The sequence below is a fragment of the Alligator sinensis genome, unplaced genomic scaffold (genome assembly GCF_000455745.1).
Source record: "Alligator sinensis unplaced genomic scaffold, ASM45574v1 scaffold1286_1, whole genome shotgun sequence".
NCBI classification, from domain to species: domain Eukaryota; kingdom Metazoa; phylum Chordata; order Crocodylia; family Alligatoridae; genus Alligator; species Alligator sinensis.
This window is the reverse complement of record NW_005842606.1, coordinates 927,653-947,203: the sequence shown is the minus strand read 5'-3', so window position 1 is coordinate 947,203 and position 19,551 is coordinate 927,653. Positions and strand designations below refer to the sequence as shown.

Sequence of the window (19,551 nt, the reverse complement as noted above, 5' to 3'; positions counted from 1 at the left end):
TGCACATGTAGACAGTAACGGGGCTGGCTGAGGCATGAGGGGTGCTAAAATGCAGGGGCTGCCTGCTGCACGGCTCTGTACACCAGCACTCCGGAGCCCGGGGCTGACTCCTCAAACCTGCTGTCAGCCCAGGGCAGCTTTGCCCCAACTCAAAGTGCTACTGTCCTAGGTGTACATACAGATACTGTGCCCGGGAGCAATTTACTCCAGTGCAAACTGCACCGGAGTTTATCGTTTCACCTTAACTGCACATATAGATGCACCCACCGTGCATCAGTCAGTCAGACAGTAGCACTCATCAAGTTCTGGTGCACCAAGCAAATAAATGCTTTTGCTAGTGTCACAGAACTTTCTACTGCTTACACAGTATACCCTAAAATCACTTTGGCTTTGCAAATGTGGAGTGAAAACAAGCCAACAGCTACCAAAATATACCATCCACTGCTGCAGGGGGTGGGAAAGGGACAGGACAGGTAGAAGCAAAGCTAAAGAAGATAGGGTTTTTTATCCTGTCTTTAAAGGAAGACAAATAATAAGTACAATAATGTTTTAGACAGGATTTATTGAAATCAAGTTCACAATTTAACAACCTCCACTTATTTACACACGTTCCCACTGGTAGAAAGTTAATGGCTTCATTCTTATCTGTGAGAGAAGAGGATTACCAGGCTTCCTTTCCTGCTCACAATGCAAGGAGATTTAATAAGAAAAAGCTTTTATTTTAAAAACATAAAAGTAAGCTCAAGAGCAGTTATGAAAAGAACACTTCACCCATAACCAAGTACAGTATCTAACTTAGGTTGTTGTTTCCCGTTACTTACAGTATTAGTAAGAGCATGAACACTCACTGCAGAAGTTCTCAGAAAGAGAGAGAACCAAACATGGGTCTTCTCAGACACCAAGTTATCAGAAAACCTAAACAAAGAGAAACTTTTCTTTTTTACTTTAGAGAACTGTGCTAAGTGGCCACAAGTGTTTTATGCAACTGAGACACTGGCAACTGCATTCCCCAGTTTTACCCTTGTCCTGCCTGTTTGCTTAGAAAAAAAACCCAAAACCCACACACAAGTCCAGGTGCTATCACTGGCATGTTTATAATTACCTTATTTCCATGCTTCCAAACGTTTAAAGGAGAAAAGATTTTTAATCATGCCAGCAGGTTGGCTATTTAGCTACATAATACGAGGTCTCTCTGAATTAAAGGGTAGGAAGATTTATGTACAAGAGAAGAAAATCCATTAGCAGAGACCTGTTTAAACCCCTAGAGTATTGATAGAATAGACCCATATGAATCATAAGACTTCACAAGCCTTCCTTTTAGTTTCACTGCGTACAACACTGATTAACAGTTTAAGCATTCAAACCCCTTTAGGTAATCTACACTACCAAAACAAAGATACATAAAACAGGAATGCAGTACAGCAAAGAAACATAGAAGACCACATTTAATAACTTAAGATGGTTTGCTCTAAAAATAATTGGTGCCAACCCCATTTTGGAGAATATATTCTACCTCTAAAATGTTGACTCAGGATTTCACAGAAAATGAAGAACATATGACATCGTTCCAGAATATATATTTCACTTTCACACAATGCTCCACAGCCAAATATGCTCAAAATGTTGTTTGAATGTTTTCAAAAAATCAGCACCTGGAAAACTGAAAACTTTTAAAGGAGGGTTTATTTTGGTTGACCATTTCCATTGTTTACCAATGGAAAACAAAAAAGTTTACAGTAACACAACAAACAAAAACAAAACAAAACTTAGCACCATCAACCAAAAAAAAAAAAAAAAAAAAAAAAAAAAATAGGGTTTTCCTCTTGTTTTGTTCAAAAAAGATCTTTTTTTTCCAGGAAAAAAAACACCACCCCTCTTTTTTTTTTTTAAACTCTCTTTGCCTTTTCACCTGTAAGATCACCACGTCAGGTGGTGTTACAGCCCAATAAATTAGCAAATTTCATGACATTTCTACTAAATACATCACACTTGTATTTAAAATGCAGGCACACTTTCACATCCTTCCTTTCCTCTAATCACTAGGCTTGGTTTTCTTTTCTTTTCAGAACCTCCAGTGTGTATTAAAATACCTCATTTCCAACTGCTTCTATTACATACTTGTTTAGCTCTATACGTACTAGTATTAAGTACATACTAATATTTATAAATATGAATAAGGCTGAGAATTTGGTAAAAAACAGCTCTCCATTCCCTCCCTAATGTAACCAATGACCTGGATGATGCCATGCTGAGGGCTACTCTCCTATATAAGTTACTGGTATATTCTAAATATCATTACTTGGGAGTGGGGGGAAAAAAAGGTGTCTGGCTAAAAAAGTTGGACTAATTTCCAATGAGAAGAAATTTCATTTAAGGATCTTCCCAAAGAAAATACTTTCAGTCTTTCATGTGGACCTTCAAATACATTGCAATGTACATGCAATTGAAGGAAGATAATTTTTTCATGATTGTCTCCTTCCCCACCTAAACAAAGGTCTAGTTGCTATATATCCAAATCAGTACAGTAGTAAAGTAAAATATATCTAAAAGTTATCCACTGTACAATGACCTGAAAGGTCAGCACACAACAGCATATAACAGCATTTATTTAAAAAAGCTTGCAGTGGAAATATATCTTTTTTTCCTGGACTGCATCCTAGAGCAGAAGGCAGTATGCTATTTTTACACTAAAAACAATCCAATTATTCTTTTTAAAAAAATTAAAGAAATGCTCCTGTTAGTTTACTTTTTAAAGTCCAGCTCAATGAAAAAAAGAGTTTACATAAAGAGAACCTTATAATTCAGGAAAAGTGCATATTCAACTGAATTACAGGAAACCAAGAAATTAATCAATCCCTTATTAAAGAAAGTCTGCTTGTTCTTGTCCATCAACCTTTTAGCAACCACATTTATAAAAATGTTCAATGATTGCCTGCCACTGAATTCTGAAAAATCCAGAATCTAATTTTTGGAAGTGCTGAGTATCCATAGCTGTATTGATAAAAGCTGTAGGTTAAAAACCTTTGTAAGCATGATTTAGTCTCACTTCACATCATTCTTGTGAAGTTACCAAGTAGGACTTTATGCAAGTGTGACCACTCCTTGGCTTCTGACAAACTGCTACCAAGCCTCTGGTCAAACAAAAAGACACATATTTCACTCTCTCTCCTTCAGACAAATACAGTGTCTGCAACCATTTAACTGAGCAACAACAGGCAAGTCTCTGGTAGTACCCCATACCAACAGCTTCGTCTCAGGACTACCTACTCTATGAGAAGCATCAGTCTCTAGTCCAGGGGTAGGCAAAATCTGGCCCGTGGGCTGAATCCGGCCCACCAGGACGTTCTATCCGGCCCACAGGACCCCTAAAAAAAATTAGAAAAATATATATCTGCTCCTGGCTGCCCTTCAAAGATGACAGGAACCATGGGCAGTAAGACCCAGGAGGAGCCAGCAGCAGGAGGCTGCCCAGGCCCACCCACCCCCAGCCATTTCTGTGCTTCCTACCCCATATTGCTCCAGCACCACCTGGCTTCCAGTTGCATCACCAGACCCAGAACATGGGGCTGCAACGGTACAGGGGTGTGTGAGTGTGCATGTGTGTGCACGTGGCGAGTCCCACAAACATAACCCACCATACACATGAACCCACACCTCCCCTCGCACTGCCATACAGACCCCCACACTCCCTCACACACCCCAGCCTCCCTCCCTCCACACACAGCCCCCCAACAAACCCCATACCCCACATATCCACACCCACATGCTCCCTCACCCCACACACACATACCCATACCCTTTCCCACACCCAGTGGCCCCCCACAAACTTATACCCACCCACACCCCCACAATATACAAGAGCAAGACTTAATTTTAAGCTATTATATACAATCATCTCTATGCACACTACACAAACATATGTAAACCAGGACAAAAATATTTTTTTGAAATCAAATTAATGAATGTTTTAGATGTTTGCTTTTTAGACTATAATTTGGTATTTTTCTGGTTCCAAGATGGTAAAACCCCTTGCTGAAAGGAGAACTTCTGGGGGCAAAAGGAAGGACTTCTGGTAGCAAAGGTCAGGGGCTAGCAGGCGGGACTTCCAGTCCCAAGATGGCAACCAGAGGGCGGGGCACCTGTCAAGGGGTGGAGCTACCCATGCAGCCCCTGACAGCTTGTCAAAACTCAGTAAGCAGCTCTCTGCCTGAAATAATTGCCCACCCCTACTCTAGTCAGTTCCTAGCCACATCTGTCAGGGAGTAAAATGTGTTGGTCTGCTTTCCCTCCCAGCCAGCATGCCTCGAGTCACTCTCCCTTTTCAACCCTTTTCTCCCTAGCCCAATAACTATAACTAGGCACAGCATTTCACTTAAATCCACACTGGTGTGGAAAAGGTTTCATAACCCATCACAGTAAAATAAATGTATCCACAAACCATTTAAAATCTTTTTCCTTTAAAAATGGTTGCCACTACTGTTAAAGTTATACTCTGGCTAGGAAGGCTGCCTGGTATATACCACTGGTTACTGAACCCCACAGGAAATAATTCAGTCATATCTGACTGAGCACTTAAACACTGCTGTACCTGCCTGATAGGCACAGCTGTGCCACACAGTACAATACTATAGCCCAGGCGCAGGGTAAGAGGCCTGTGAAATCTTGCAGCAGAAAAAGTAAGGCACCAGGTATATAACTAAGTGTGGGGCAGAGGAGGGCAGCACTCAAAGAGACGACAAAAGAGCAAAAAGGTGGCCATAGCCATGTATTCATGACAGCTGAAATAAGCTTTGAATTATTACAAGAGAATGCCACCTCCTTGAAAGAAAAGGTGCTTCTAAGACCTAACACAGGAATTAATAAGAAATGGCATAAAAGGACAACCAACAACATGAACATACAATAACACTTCTCCTTGCTGTTCTTCAAATTAAGGGTTCAGCATACACTTCTAATACAGATTATATATTTAATTGTATGGGCAACATAAGCATTTCTTGTCCATATACCACGCCAACAGATTAGGGTAGATGGATACACTGAATGAAATTCAAAGTGTAAGGCTGTTTAAATCCTGGAGTACTAGCTCAATCTATAATAGGTATTTATGCTTAGAGAGAGGCATGAATATCTATTTGTTCTGTTCCATGATCAGTCCCAACACCTCTTTTGTCATTCTTCAGCACACACATGCTGAAAATGAATAAAATGGAATTAAGCTGTGATTCCAGAGTCTGGATTCCTTCATTAGTTGTGTCATATTCACTGATGCTTATTAAACACTCATCATCTCACTTAGAAGCGCTAAATACAAATAGCCCACTGGAAAAAAATGCACATCATCACAGTGCAGACAACAAAAATGGCTAAGAAATCAATCTTGTTTTTATGCTGCTGCTTCTAAAAAAAAAATCAGAGTCCATTTTTTTCAATGACTGCAAGGAAAAGCAATGGTCCGTGATAGACACCTTACAGAAGTTGGGAAACAGTACAACAGGACACTTCACTGTTTCATATGAAAGTACACAACTGCATTACTTTAAGAACAGAAGTTATTTTTTCCTTTAGTTTCAATCAAACAGAAAGTACAATACTAAAGAATTTCCTTTGCAAGTTAACCCTGGTGCTTTAACCATAGTTATAGCGCAACTTTTCAAGGCCTCCACATTCAGATCCTGTTGCTCTTCCACCACACGAGTAAATTACCTAAAACAGGGGTTTTCAATCGGGGGTATGCATACCCCTGGGGGTACTTGGGATGGCCTCAGGGGGTACTTGGCAGCAGGTCCCAGCACTTCCGCCATCGCCGTACCACCCGCGTGCTTGCTGATTAGCTGCGAGGACCCCCCTCCTCCACTCGTCGATTGGCTGCTGGGAGAGACCCTCGGTTGCTGATTGGCCACTGGGGGACTCCCGCCTTCTTGACCAGCTGCTGGGGGTACACTGACCCAAAAAGGCTGAAAACCCCTGGCCTAAAACAATGGTGGCCAAACCACAGCTTGCGAGCTGCATGTGGCTCGCCAGTATGGTTCATGTGGCTCTCCAGGGCTTCTCCACTGTGCTGGATCACTCACCACCCTCCCTCCCCCATACTCTGCAGCCATGCCAGTTTGCTCAGTATTTCCACCCCTGCCCCGCTTTGGTGGAGGATCGGATGTGGCTCCCAGGGGGAATAACTCTGCCCACCCCTGGCCTAAAGTGTTACTAATCTGTTTAAATCTCCTCCAACAGATGCCAGATTACTAACACCATTACTTGCCTTCATTCCTCATTAAAGGACTTCCAAAAAACCTGTTGTTTTCCCTTTGAAAACAGGGAATGACAGAAAAAAGAAGTCTTCAAGGAGTAAGTTTAAATAGTAATAATACACTTTAGGTCAAGTTAAAGGGGGAAGTCTATACAACATTACAGCTGAATTTTCAAAAGACAATAAACATTATCTGCAGCCTCAGTTACTCAGGTCTTACAATATTTTCACTGAAAGAGTTTTGAGACGCACATTCTTGTTTCAGACTACCAACGGAAACAGATCTTCCCCCTATATATTAACCCTTGGGTGAGGGAACATTCCTGGGACTCAGAACAAGATCAAGGGTTCTTGCCTTATCTCCTAAATATATGTTTCCATGCAATTCCCAACCTTTCTGAGGTCCCATGATGAGCATGCCACATACTCTGCAGCAAAAGGGTAAATCCTGCAGCAACAACCTCTAAATTCTGGGGAATTAGAATTTTTTTTATAAATGCCATGCCAACCTTGTAGTAGCTATGCAGGAAGCATAGAGAAGGATTTAAAAAAAAAAAAAAAGACACATTTTTCAGGCCAATTCTCCACTGACTAACCCCTTAAACACATGCCTTGTCCAGGAAACCACAAGGCCCAGGAGGAAATCCTTTTTACAGGGCCAGGACTTGAAGCAACAATATAACAACAACATTGACAATACAATGAGATCTGTATTGTCAATCAATTAAAAGGCAGTAACATCAACAAACTTGGCTTCACCTCATTAGTGGCCTGAGTTAATCCATACTGCATTATAATGAGGGCATTCACTGGGATCAAGACACACAAACTCACCGAGGTCCTTACAGGTACAGTGGGCTATCAACAGGGACCCCGCCCCCCACCCCAAGAAACATGTCTGGAGATTAGAACAACCCCCCCCCCGTGCGTTTATGTAGCAAGACTGCACAGTTGTCAATCACCACATTCTTATGAGGAAATATTCTTCATGAGTATATTTGAGTTAAAATATTTGAATAAGAACAGATTTACTGTCTTCCCTATGCCACCAAGACCGTAGCCGACATCAATGCAAGTTAAAAATTTTATATCCTTTTCGTCATTAATATTGGCTGCTTTCCACACTTCACTCAGCTGAATTAAAAATAGTCAATTTCACTTTCAGATCCCAATTAGCACCCACCCAATTCTTAATACACACAGGGCTGTCCTCTCCTAACAATGAACATAATATTATAGAAATAAAATAAGTTAATTTATGCTTGCATAGCCCATTAATCATCAAAATAAAAAATGTTGAGCAAAACTAATGTGGGTTTCATCCTGGTTAATCATTTATGGATTTGCATGTTTCTTTTAGTAAAGCTGCAATAGAGTACTTCCTTTGAAAAACTTTTCTAAGGATGGAATTAGAAAAATGTTTGCTTTTGAACATCCTACCCTAAGAAGAAAACTTTACATAACAAAACAATGCTCTAATGGAATCTATTCTCTGGCAGCATTTGCTGTTTTTGAAGTTGATAGACCTTTTGAAACCGTCAACTTTTTTTTTTTTTAAAAGCAAACATATGCACCAAAACAAAAACAAATGCCAACTACTATTAAAGCAAGCTTTCTCCATGTATGTATGTATCAGCAGCACCACCTTGTGTTAAGTATAAATATAATTAGTTGTGCAGAGTGAACTTGTAATTCAAGACACAGTCATTAAGAGTTGTCACTGCTCGAGCCTGTATCCAGAATTACATAACATATGACATCCAACTCCCCTGACTGTATGCTATCAAAACTGTACTCTTCAAAATTTCAGTAACAACATGCATGCTTTTTGTCTGAAACAAATCATTTCCCCCCTTTTCCTAAAAATGAGGACAGCGTTGAAAAGGACTACATGAGAGAATCAAATGCTAGATGATGCAAATGTAATTAGACTGCTTGCTGTGTACAGCATACTAAAAGAAAGAAAAGAAATCAAAGATCATTAAATAAGTTCATAAATAAAGGACCCTGAGCCCGAATAAGGTCAGATGCGAATATTACTAGCAGCAAAACATAACACAATGATTGTATTATTGTGTAAGACCACTAAAACCAACATGGTTAGGAAGGAACAATTATTGCATAAACATAATACTTAAAAATACATTTATTAGAATACAGGTTAGTAGCTGAACACTAATTAGAGTTACTTACACTAATACAGGTTTTCCTGATATCCTAGGATGTCTTAATACTTCAATCATGGTCTCTTTAGTTTCTTCCATTCTCTCTACATCACTGGAATCCACAACAAATATTACCCCATAGGACTCTGCATAGTAATTCTTCCAGATGCCCCGTATTCGCTTTCCACCTCCAAGGTCAAAGATGGTGACTTCAAACCTTCCTTGTTTAAGGTCAATCTTAGAAAATCCAACTGTAGGAGCAACATCTTCAGGAGATTCTGTCAACATACAGAGAAAAAGTTTTTTTTAGAGAAAAGCTCATTTAAGGACAACAATTCTTTTTTATCTATGATTTGTGTACCAAACCTCAAACCCTAACCTCACTGGAGGCAAATGAGTCTGTTTAAACATAAAATACGTAGCTCAGAGGTATCTTTGCAATAGATTTCAACAGCAGAAAAATATTTATAGCTTAATTTCAAGTTTAGATTGTCACATGTTGAAAGCTTCTGGGGTTCCTTAAGTTATACAACATCATGAACAAGGAGCAAGAGTGCTTGGGACTCATTTATTATGATTTCTAGAAGGTACAGCCTGAACATCTGTGCAGTGTTAAGGCAGTATATCAAACAAGGCACAACAAATGTATGGAAAAAGAACAGGGCCTTGTATATTTTGCCAAATTCATCCTTTAACACACCTGCTCCTGAATCTGTTTTCACTAAAATTATGTTTTAGCATTTGTGACTGCTGAAATACCCTTGAAAGCACAAATCAAGCAAAAAGAAATGCCTGCCTGACTCTGTAGAAGAGCCTGAACCAGTAGCTCTCTGGTAAGTAAACTGTCTCATTTGTCTCAGTGAAGACCTCATGAGCAACATGATTTTATAGCAGTGGAATCTGAATTTATCCAGGACACCATAGGATTTGCTTCTGGCTGCAGCCATGTAAGCAGAACTTGGTCTTTTGTCTCCCTTTTCTGCTGGGACCAGCCTGCATTCGCTTCACACACTTCAGCTATCCCTATATGGGCAAGTTAACTGGATCTCTATACACTGTTCCATGGAACCAGGTAGCAAAGGGTCACAAGCCAAGCAGTGTGGAGGGTAGTAGCAATCACACAAAGAAGAGTAGACTGGGCAACCTAAAGATAAGTGTGGTAAGGGAGGCCTGTCGACCTGGAAAAGATTAACAACTGAAGCCAGTTACAATGACGTGGCAAACTACAAGACGGAGATTGAGCCAGACCACTTTGATGGCATCACAGGAGCCAAGACTCAAGCAACAGAGCCAGGGCACCTGAACTACAACTTCCAACTCTGAAAAAATCACCACCACATTTCACGCTGAAGGGTGTTTTCACATTCAAGAGGAACAAAAAAAAAATTTGGATTTTACATGACTGCAGAACAAAGTAACACAAATGCAAAAGTTGAAAACCTGCTCTTACATATTTTGGTCCTGTTGTGATATAAAGTACACAGGAGTCTGATAATAACAAACCTTAGCAGCTGCAGGTCTTATGTTTGGCTATCAAGCCAGCCAGCCAAGCTCTTGAGAAGCATACAACAGAAACATGTGCATTCTAAAGTACTCAAACCGAAAACTAAATTATACGAATTCCTCCTCTATGAGGCAAGGAAGGAAGTGGCATTTGTATCTTTCAAGCCTGGATTGAACAACACAATATTTAGAAATCTCTAAAAGAGCCAAAACAATCCAGAGTCCTTTTGCTTGCCTTCTATCTTTTTTTTTTTTTTTTTGAATCCCATGGGAAAAGTATCTTATCCACTGTGGTTCCAATTTTCTAGGAAAGGCTCATCACAAAAGAAGTTCTCTCTGGCATTTTTAAGGAAAATCAGCTGCTTTTTGCTGAAACAGGCATTAAAATAGTTACTATATACACTGCAGCATTAAACAATAAATATGAAGTTACTGAAGTTTTCCAAATAAGGGACCAGGATGAGAGAAAAGCATTCTGTGCATGTGACCACATACCTTATTTGAAAATACTTGACCAACAAATGGTACTTAAGGGCAGACGGTGATGTCTGTTGGTACATTGCCTACCAGCTCTAGATGCTAAATGAAATAGAAATAAATCAGAGAAGCTGCCTAGCATCTCAAAGAAAATTATATGAACACCTGTGTTTATGAGCACTGGCTGACCAAATTTTCATTATGGTCTACATACACATCAGGCAGTGTAGAAAGGCAAAACAAAGTCCCTTTAGAAATCAAATGGTCCCCTACTACACAAAAAGTCTAGAAAGTTGGTGGCATTTTTCAGTGAACCTGTATATATTTTTTAATTTTATATAAAATCACCTTGTCTGCAGTCCTTTCCTAATTACACCAATAGTCAATATCATAAAAGCAGCTTATACTCACAACATTGATTTTACATAAAGTTTACTGGGGTATGCACATTACTGTTTCATCAGAAAGCAATTTCTGCACAAAAAGATTAGATCAATTCATTTCTCTAACCTATGCTAATACATAAAATGCCTCATTAACCAGAGGAAACCCTCTGCATCATCACTATAATTCAAATAAAATTATGAGTCAAACTATCATCTTTAAGCCAGAAAACCTACAGAGATTATTTTGTTTTGTATTGTCATATCAAATTAGCTATGGACAGCCAGCTCTGTCTCCAAAAAGGAAACAAGACAAAAATGAAAATGCTTTCTAAACTTCTTAAACTAAAGCTTTTTAAACTACGAAAGTATACTGAATATAGCTTAGAAAACACACCATCAAAAACCAGATTTATGCACATAAGACCTGCAACATGGTGTAAACATTTGCCTACACTCAAATGCTTGGAAAAGCACACACCAACTGCTCAAGCTTCCTTAGCCTGACGAAGGGTTTTTGAACCCAAAAGCTTGCTTAATAACTATTCTCCAATCATTTGCGTTGGTCTAATAAAAGATATCAAATTCACCCACGGAACCTTGTCTGCCTGTGAACTGTAGTAGTACATATTCATAGGTATACCATTCACAATGCAGGTGCACATGAGTAGAAAGGTCCCACACACTTAAGTGCTCATTGGTTGAAAAATTCAGGCTGGGAGTTGCATATAAGCCCAAGACTTCTTTTACTATGTAAAAAGTGAAAATGTAAAAGGAAGCACTTTACCCATTTCATCCAGGATAACTTTTAGAACACTCTAATGGCACTTGGAGAACACCAAGTATTATCTTTCTCCATGCTTAACCTCCAACTGCAGGGGCGCTCAACCTCTGGCCCACAGTCCAAACATGGCCCATGGAGCCTTGGAATCTGGCCCACAGGGCTCCCCAAGGGCCAGGAAAATTTGGAAGTGGGAGAGGAGTGGCAGTATTGCCACGCCTCTTTGCTGCCAAAATCCCAAGCCCCGTGGGCCAGACTGGAGCCAAGACATGCCCACTTCCCTCCAGCCAGCCAGGCTAGGACTGGGCTATGCCCCCTCTCCCTGCACAGGTGGTTCAGGGCCAGGTCAAGCTGCTTCCCTCCACCCAGCCACATTCAGGGCAGGCCATGCCCCCTTTCTCCAGCAGAGCCAAGCCGCACCCCATCTCCCCACAGGGCTAGATCAGGGCCAGGTCACAGTCCTTTCCTGCAGCAAGGCCAGGTTGGGGCTGGTCCAAGTCCACTTGCACCATGTGGCTGGATTGAGGCCAGGCTGTCCCTGCCCCTCAGTGCTGCTGGAGGGGGCCCCGCCACCTCCAGTCCTTAGAGAGACAATACTGAGCAATCAGCCCATGAGCCAAAAAGGTTGAGCACCACCGTCCTACTGAATTTCTGGGAGTTTTGAGCACCTAATTCTATATGGTTACTTTGATTGCTTGGATTAGGACTGGGAATTCAGGGCTAGGAATTCCCTAATGAAACACCAATCCTCCTAAATAATCTACACACCACAGACCCATGCAGAGTACCACCAAAATCAGTGGGGATCTGCACAGATGTAGGCATCTGTCCATGTGTAGGTAGGGGACCCAATATCTTCAAGTAAAAAACAGTTCTAAAAGGGATAGCAATGGTTTTGGGTATGGTGGCAAGAGGAAATTACACTTCTGCTTGGATATGCTGAACATCTTGTAACACACACCACTCAGGATAAATGAAACAATGTTATTTCTTCTACTAGGCTTCTCTGTGCATTTGACAATAATGCTTTCACTCATTCCTTTGTGTAATCATTCATTTCCTTCCTTGGAACATGCACTGTATAAAGTATAAAAACCCTTCCTAAATCCCCTTTAAAAAAAGTGAAGAATTTGACGACATGCCATTTAAACATCCCCCATCACATGCTGCACATTTTCAGTTGTTGCGGTCTCTGAACCGCGGTCTCTGAACACTTCGTTTAGAACATATGCAGACTGACTTGCTTACCTCCTTGGATTCCTTTCACTGTAGCAGTTTTGCCAGCATTATCAAGTCCCACCATCACTAGTGTCACCTTCCTTCAAAAAAAAAAAGAAAACGTGAAGGCTTTTTCCTTTCAGTTAACCATTGTTTTAGCAAGCCTTTGAATGCACACATAGCCAATGTACACAAAGTACCTTAAAACTAAAAGCTTCAAAATATCAAGCAGCAGAAAATTACATGGAGGTATTGGATGCTCAACATGTCAAACCACCTGATCAAGAAGTAAGTGACAAATTAACCAAACTCAGCACTTAGAACATTAATTGAAAAGATTCACCCAAAACTTAATGATCATACCTTTAACTTTCTTTTTGCTTGCTAAAGCTTATTTTTCATGCTCTGTAAGTCTGCATCTCATTTTTCACATGGCCATATTCTTCTGAATAACTGCAAGAATCTCTCACATGCACATGCCCACACCCAACTCGATCACTGGGGATTTGTTCCTATTCTATTAATGCACAACTTAAGTGTAGATAGGAAAAGCCCCTACAAGCTAAGTGGCCAGTGATACTTCAATTTCAAAACAGGTATCATATGCTCTACTGCAGGGGTGTCAAAGATATGGCCCACAGAGCCCCATCACCTAGCCTCCTGTGCCAATCCCAACAGCAGGAACCAGCCTTTTCACTATTATGATACAACAAATCAACTCTTACAGCAAAACCCCTCTTTTAATAAGCTGTTCTCCCAGTCCCATGGGGGTTCATTACAATGATACTGTATGGCAGCAAGAGGGACCAACCTGAGGTACAAGTGCCACATACAGGCTTTGCATACATCAGTTGCGGGCAACATGTGGCCTGTGGGCTGGATCTGGCCTGTCAGGCCATTTGATCCAGCTCGCAGGGCACCTAAGAAGTTTCAAAAATTAATATTTATCTGGTCCTGGCTGCCTGTCAAAGATGACAGGAGCCAGGGGCAGCAGGGCCCAAGGGAAGTCAGCAGAAGTCAGGAGAAAAGCCAGCCCCCAACCCAGAAGTCTCTGCCTGCAGTTGCTTTCCCTTCACGCAGCTGTCTCCAGCACCACGTGGCCCCTGGCTGCATCACTGGAATGCAGGAGCACTGAGCTGTGCTGCTACCCTGGGGTCAGGAATGGGAGGGGAGGGGGGTGTCTGTGCAATGAGGGAGAGGGAGACAGAGACAGCAATGAGGGAAGGAGACAGAGAGAGAGAGAGAGATGAGCAAAGCAGAGTGTGCGTGTGCACGCGCGCAATGAGGGAGGGAGAGGGAGAATGCGCATGTGTTCGTAGGGCAAGTCCCACAAGCACCCCCCAGCATCCACATGCAGCCAGACCCCCCTCGCACTGCTATACATGCAGACCCCCACACCCATATCCCCTCACACAGCACAGCCACCCTCCCCCCACACATGGTCCCCCACAAACCCCATACCCACCACACCCCATGTATCCACAAACACCCACATGCTCCCTCACTGCACATACCTGTCCACCTCCACAAAACCCCCTCACACACCCATACCCTCCCCCACATACCCACAGCTCCCCACAAACCTATTCCCACCTACCCCCACAATATACAAGAGTAAGACTTCATTTTAAGCTATTGTACAATCATTTCCATGTACACTACACAAACACAGGTAAATCAGGACAAAAATATTTTTTTAATCAAATTAATGAACGTTGTATGTTTGATTTTTAGAATATAATTTGGTGTTTTTCTAGTTCTGAGATGTCAAAACCCCTTGCTGAAAGGAGTATTTCCAGGGGCAAAGGGAGGGGCTTCTGGTGGCAAAGATCAAGGGTTAGGGGGAGGGACTTCTGGTTCCAAGATGGTGACCAGAGGGTAGGAAATCTGTTAAGGGGCAGGGCTACCCATGTGGCCCTTAACAGCTTACCAAACTCGGTAAGCGGCCCTCTGCCCAAAATAATCGCCTGCCCCTGGTGTACATGGAGCACAGCAGATCAGGGAGAATCCAATAGTATAGGAAGCGGAAGGCAGAGCACAGCAGGTCAGGTACAGGGCAGGAAGGAGAAAGTAAAGCATCAGATTGGGCAGAGGAAGAGGACTGGGACATTCACGGAGGGTGCAAAACTAATTTATAGTACATCTGCCAAAAAGATTGCCCCTACCGTATTACAGAATAGTGTATAATCTGATTAATATGATTAATATAAAAACACTGGATTAATACGGAAGCTTTAGTAACCAGCAGGAAAACACTAGAAATGTGGTTATTTCTGCCTCCTTAAGATTACATATGTTAACACAACACGAGAGAGAGAATTTGTGGAACTGCATGCTACTACTTTCAGAGAATCCAGAAGGCTGATGGAGAGAGTTCAAAGGCTGGAGGGCAGGATCATAAACAAAGACCAGAGGAATAAAGGGAAATAATCAAAAGTATTCGTAAGATCACATATGTTTATACTAGATTAACACTGTCATACATCTGACACACCTGAGATGCATATTTTAACAAACTTCACAAATTTGAATTCTATAGAATCTAATTTTTAAAAATATATTATTACCTTCTACTCAAGGTTATCAAGAAATCTTTTTAAAGGTAAACCAAATATAAATAAATGCACTGTTTTCCCTCAGCCTGCAAGCAGCTAGTCTACAGGCATCAACTATCTCATTCAAAGAAATGTGGGTAGGGAATGCAGGGAAGGAAAAGAAACAAAGGGAAGAAGTAAAAAAGGTGAGCCAAAATGCTCATTGTAGCAGAAAAATACTTAAATATTGATGAAAACTGATATTTTTAAGAAAATCATAATCACCCACTGTAATCTAGTTCCTTATGATACAAGTTTTACAGAAGGATTGGAATTCTGAGAAGTTGTATCCTAAACCAAAGACCATCATTAAAAACAGAATACAGTCCTCTAAACAGTGTGATTGTAACACTTGTTTATAAGTTATTTCTGAGGACTTAAGTGAAAATCCGGGCTACCCCAGTAAAGGATTTTGGTATGCTACACTTTAGAATTAAAAAAGAATTCTGAAAGAGGTTCTTTAAAAAAAAAATAATTATCCACCACTTCCCACTGCCCCAAATTTCAATATAAGCAACCTGACTAAAGTCAGTATTATAAGCGTTATGAATCTTTTCAGCAAAAAATAAAATTTAAATTTAAATTTAAAAAATTACCCAGTATTACTAAAGGTTGGTTTGTGTTTTCTTTCAAAGTTTCAAAGTTTAGTGCCTGAATTCTCTCTTTTTTTTTTAAATCAAAATCAGTGAAGTATCACTAAAAAGAACCAAAGTTAGATAGTAGTATGGAATAACCTGGGGTACCTAGTACACTCTGCAAAGCCAGTTTCAGTACATATAATTATAGAAATGAAGAATACTTCAATCTGCTCAGTCTTACCTGACAGGCTCCTGCCACCGTTTTAACCAGCTACAGCAATTGGCCATCAGACTAAACATCCTACTTTATCAGCCATCCAGAGCCAAGGAAGCTACAGAAACGATATGGAGGCAGGTCAACAGATCCAACAAGAGAGACATAGGAAGGCGGTGGAGATATCAGCAACTCAGATGCCGTCTTGTCACTAGTAGCAATGACAAAAAACAAAAACAAGCAGACAGTCCCTATATGAAACCAAAACAAACTTCTCTTCCCTTACTAGGAGCCTATTCAGAACTATTGCCTGTGTCTTAACTTCCTATGTAGAAAAGGCTGGTAGGGGGAGAACTACTCTTGATTTCATGCATCTCTGCAGCAGCAGCACTATTGTAGCTACACAGCCCAAAACTAGTGCAGAATCTGAAATTGGTGCAATACTACTTATCTTGGTTTCAAGCAGAAACCAACTCCACCAGTGCAAATTGCTGCCTTGTTGACTAATATAGCCCTTATTTCATCAGTCAGCTTAGTTAGGCAATGATTCCAAGCTTAGGTAAGAGCTCATCTTTCCACTGGGATTTTAAGATAATGCAGGATCACAAGGGAGAGAGGGGCATTTTTAATCTATATATATAAATTTCACATAAACACCTCTACTAAATTCCATGCCATGTATTACGAGTTGTCAGTTAAAATGCAAAACAAACAGGCTCTATCTGCAGTAATATGAGGACATTTTTGCTAGGTTCTTATAAAAGGAGAAAAATGTCACTTCAACTAACGTGGGCAGCAATGCTCAACCTCTTTCCCCCAGCAGGCTAGGTGGGCAGTGCCTGGTCCAACCATGGGCCAGATGCTGGTTCTGCTCCAGCACCTGGAGCCAGTGTCACAGCCATCATCTGGCAACATGGAGGGGGGAAGGGGACAGAGGCTTGACAGGGCCCTGCAAGGGGTAAAGGGATGTGACCTGGCTCCAATGGGTATTCAGGACTTGGGGTTTGGCTATTTGGAAGAAGGAAGAGTGATCATATTAACGGCCACCACTCCCCTGCTGCCAAGTTTCCCAACCTGTAGGGAGATCCATGGGCCAGATGCAATGGTTCTGTGAGCTGCATATGGCCTGGAAGTTGAGCAGCCCTGAACTAGGGCATGAAACTTTAAAACTAGTGCAGAGTCAAAAAACAGTAGTTCCAAATGTTTCATTCCCCTGCACCCCAACTTCACAAATTTTATTGGGTTTACCATCTCATTCCACCCTACCCAAGTCCTCCTTTACCCTCCATCCTTTTTTCTTTTGAAACAAAAAAAAAAGTGCCAATGGTGTTGGCAGGGGTATTGCTTACAGCAGCATCCTACCCTCAATCTGCTCCAGGTAGCCAGAGAAGCTTGAGTCTCATTCTGACATCCCAGAATGAAGACTCACAAGTATATCTCTGGGGTTAAGAATCAGAGCAGGGGGGAGGGGCAGGCAATAATGGCCAACTTTTTTGGTAGGCATTCTACAAGTTAAGTACACCCCACCCAGTTGCTCCGATTCCTACCCCCAGAGATGTACCTGACAGTCTGCACTCTAGGGTGCCAGAATGAGACTCAGGCCTCTCTGGCTACCTGGAGAAGATTGGGGGTACGATGGTGCTGTGAGAAGTGCCAACTGCCAGATTCCCTGAGTCTGCCAACAGCCATATTTCCCTGACCCACCAGGGTTTTAGGGTTATGGCTCCACTTCCAGCCTAGGGACAGTAAAAAGGTCATTCAACCTAAATACCTCCTTTTCCAATGGGAGCACACTGGGACCGCTTTTCAGGGAGTTGGGATGGTAGAAAACTCCCTACAAAGGACAGTAAAGGAATGCTGGCGTTGTGGTCTTAACCATTAAAAAACTTCAGACATGGGCAACCTGGCCAGGAAAAGAAATGGAGGGACATGGTATCACAGCACAGAAAAACTTCAGGACTCGCCATGGAAGGACACTGGCTGAAGGATGAAGAGATAAAGAAAGGTCTTTGTGATTCAGAAAATAAGCCAGATACATAAGGCGGTACCCTAGATCCCCAACAGCATTCAAGAGAAGTAAGCAACCCGAGACAGGCAACCAAGTTACTGGTGGCTTGTCTGAGCCTATATATTTCCCACGCTGGGTGGAGTAAACAGTAATTGGCTCTGGACTTCTTAGAAACCCACCTGCCTGTTTCCTTCCACATATTATCCCAGAAGAGAGGAACTGTAACCAGTAAAGCCACCCAGGGAAAGCTACGATAAAGTGCTCACCATGGTGACTGCACCTTTGGCAGAGGGAGGGGCAGGGGCAGCACAGTTAAAAGGGCCTAGGACAGCAGTGCTAGGAATTTCTATTTCCATGCAGACAGAACACAAATTCCACAAAGAATGCCAGAAAGGTCAGAGAAAGAGGCCATTTGATCCACTGAGATCAGAGGAAGATTAAGAACAGACTGACCCAGCGTTGCAGGTCCTAAACATGGGGAGGGTTTGGTGTGGGTAAGAACACGGGTAGTACCCTAAATACAGGGAAGGTCTAAACATGGGGAGTATCCAGGGAAGGAAGCTTCTCCAGACCCAGACATGGGGATAGTGGTGGTCACGAATGCAACAGGCTCAGCAGCAATATACTAATGGGAAACCGATCTGCCATCCCCTCAAAAGTATGCTGGCGCTGCTACCAGGAAACTCAGATGACAAGGAGGCACGTGCTGTAGCTAAGAAGAATAGATGTGAAGCATTACTCAGTCACTGAAAGACAGACTGATGTTCTCACTCATCCCAGAGCTTTCAAGCTATAGCCACAGGATGATGAGGGCGTCTTTCCACTGCCATACTCCTGACTGCAGGAAGGTCTCCAAAACAAACAGCCACTTCCCATAGCCCATGTCTTCCTCCCATAAATAACTCCAGCACCTACTTTTTGTGTAGCTGGTAACCTCTCCAGGCACGAGCAGCAGCAACAGCCAGCAACTGAAATGTTCATTGGTTTTACTGCCGCTTACAAGACGTGAGCGTTAACTACAACTCGTACCAAAAATCACGTCAGCTTCGCCCTGCTATGAGATGGGCGGCAGCTGAAAACTGGAGCTGTCTGCTACATCCCAAATAAACTGTTCTCTCGGTCACCTCCAGATACAAAGCAGGAGATGAGAGAAATAAGTAGCCACTATCAGAGGTGACATATTTTGTGACAACCATGAAAAAAGTCGACGGGGGAGAAACAGATGCATCTTCCCGTTAGCACAGCAACGAGGCCGGGCACCTGGAGGCACGGAGGCGACAGCAACACCGCCAGCCTCACAGCTAGCGCCCCCGACCGGCCGTTACCCACCCCCGCCGGCCGGGCCGCGCTCACCTGCCCCCGCAGGGCCCGAGGCCCCGGGGC

General features: G+C 42.2%; 1 protein-coding gene across 3 annotated transcripts in view; it reads right to left on the bottom strand.

The window, feature by feature from the left end:
- Positions 1-19,549, bottom strand: part of ARL13B (ADP ribosylation factor like GTPase 13B) — a 72,728-nt gene extending 53,179 nt beyond the window's left edge. For 2 of the 3 annotated variants that reach the window (XM_006033073.3, XM_006033072.3), the window contains exons 1-4: positions 19,522-19,549; positions 16,188-16,371; positions 12,805-12,875; positions 8,441-8,690 (exon numbers count right to left, since the gene is read on the bottom strand). In XM_006033073.3, the coding sequence (XP_006033135.1) occupies positions 8,441-8,690; positions 12,805-12,875; positions 16,188-16,246 (380 nt within the window). In that variant the 5' untranslated portion in view covers positions 16,247-16,371; positions 19,522-19,549. The other variant, XM_025214808.1, reaches the window with a different exon arrangement.
- Positions 19,550-19,551: the final 2 nt, after the last annotated feature.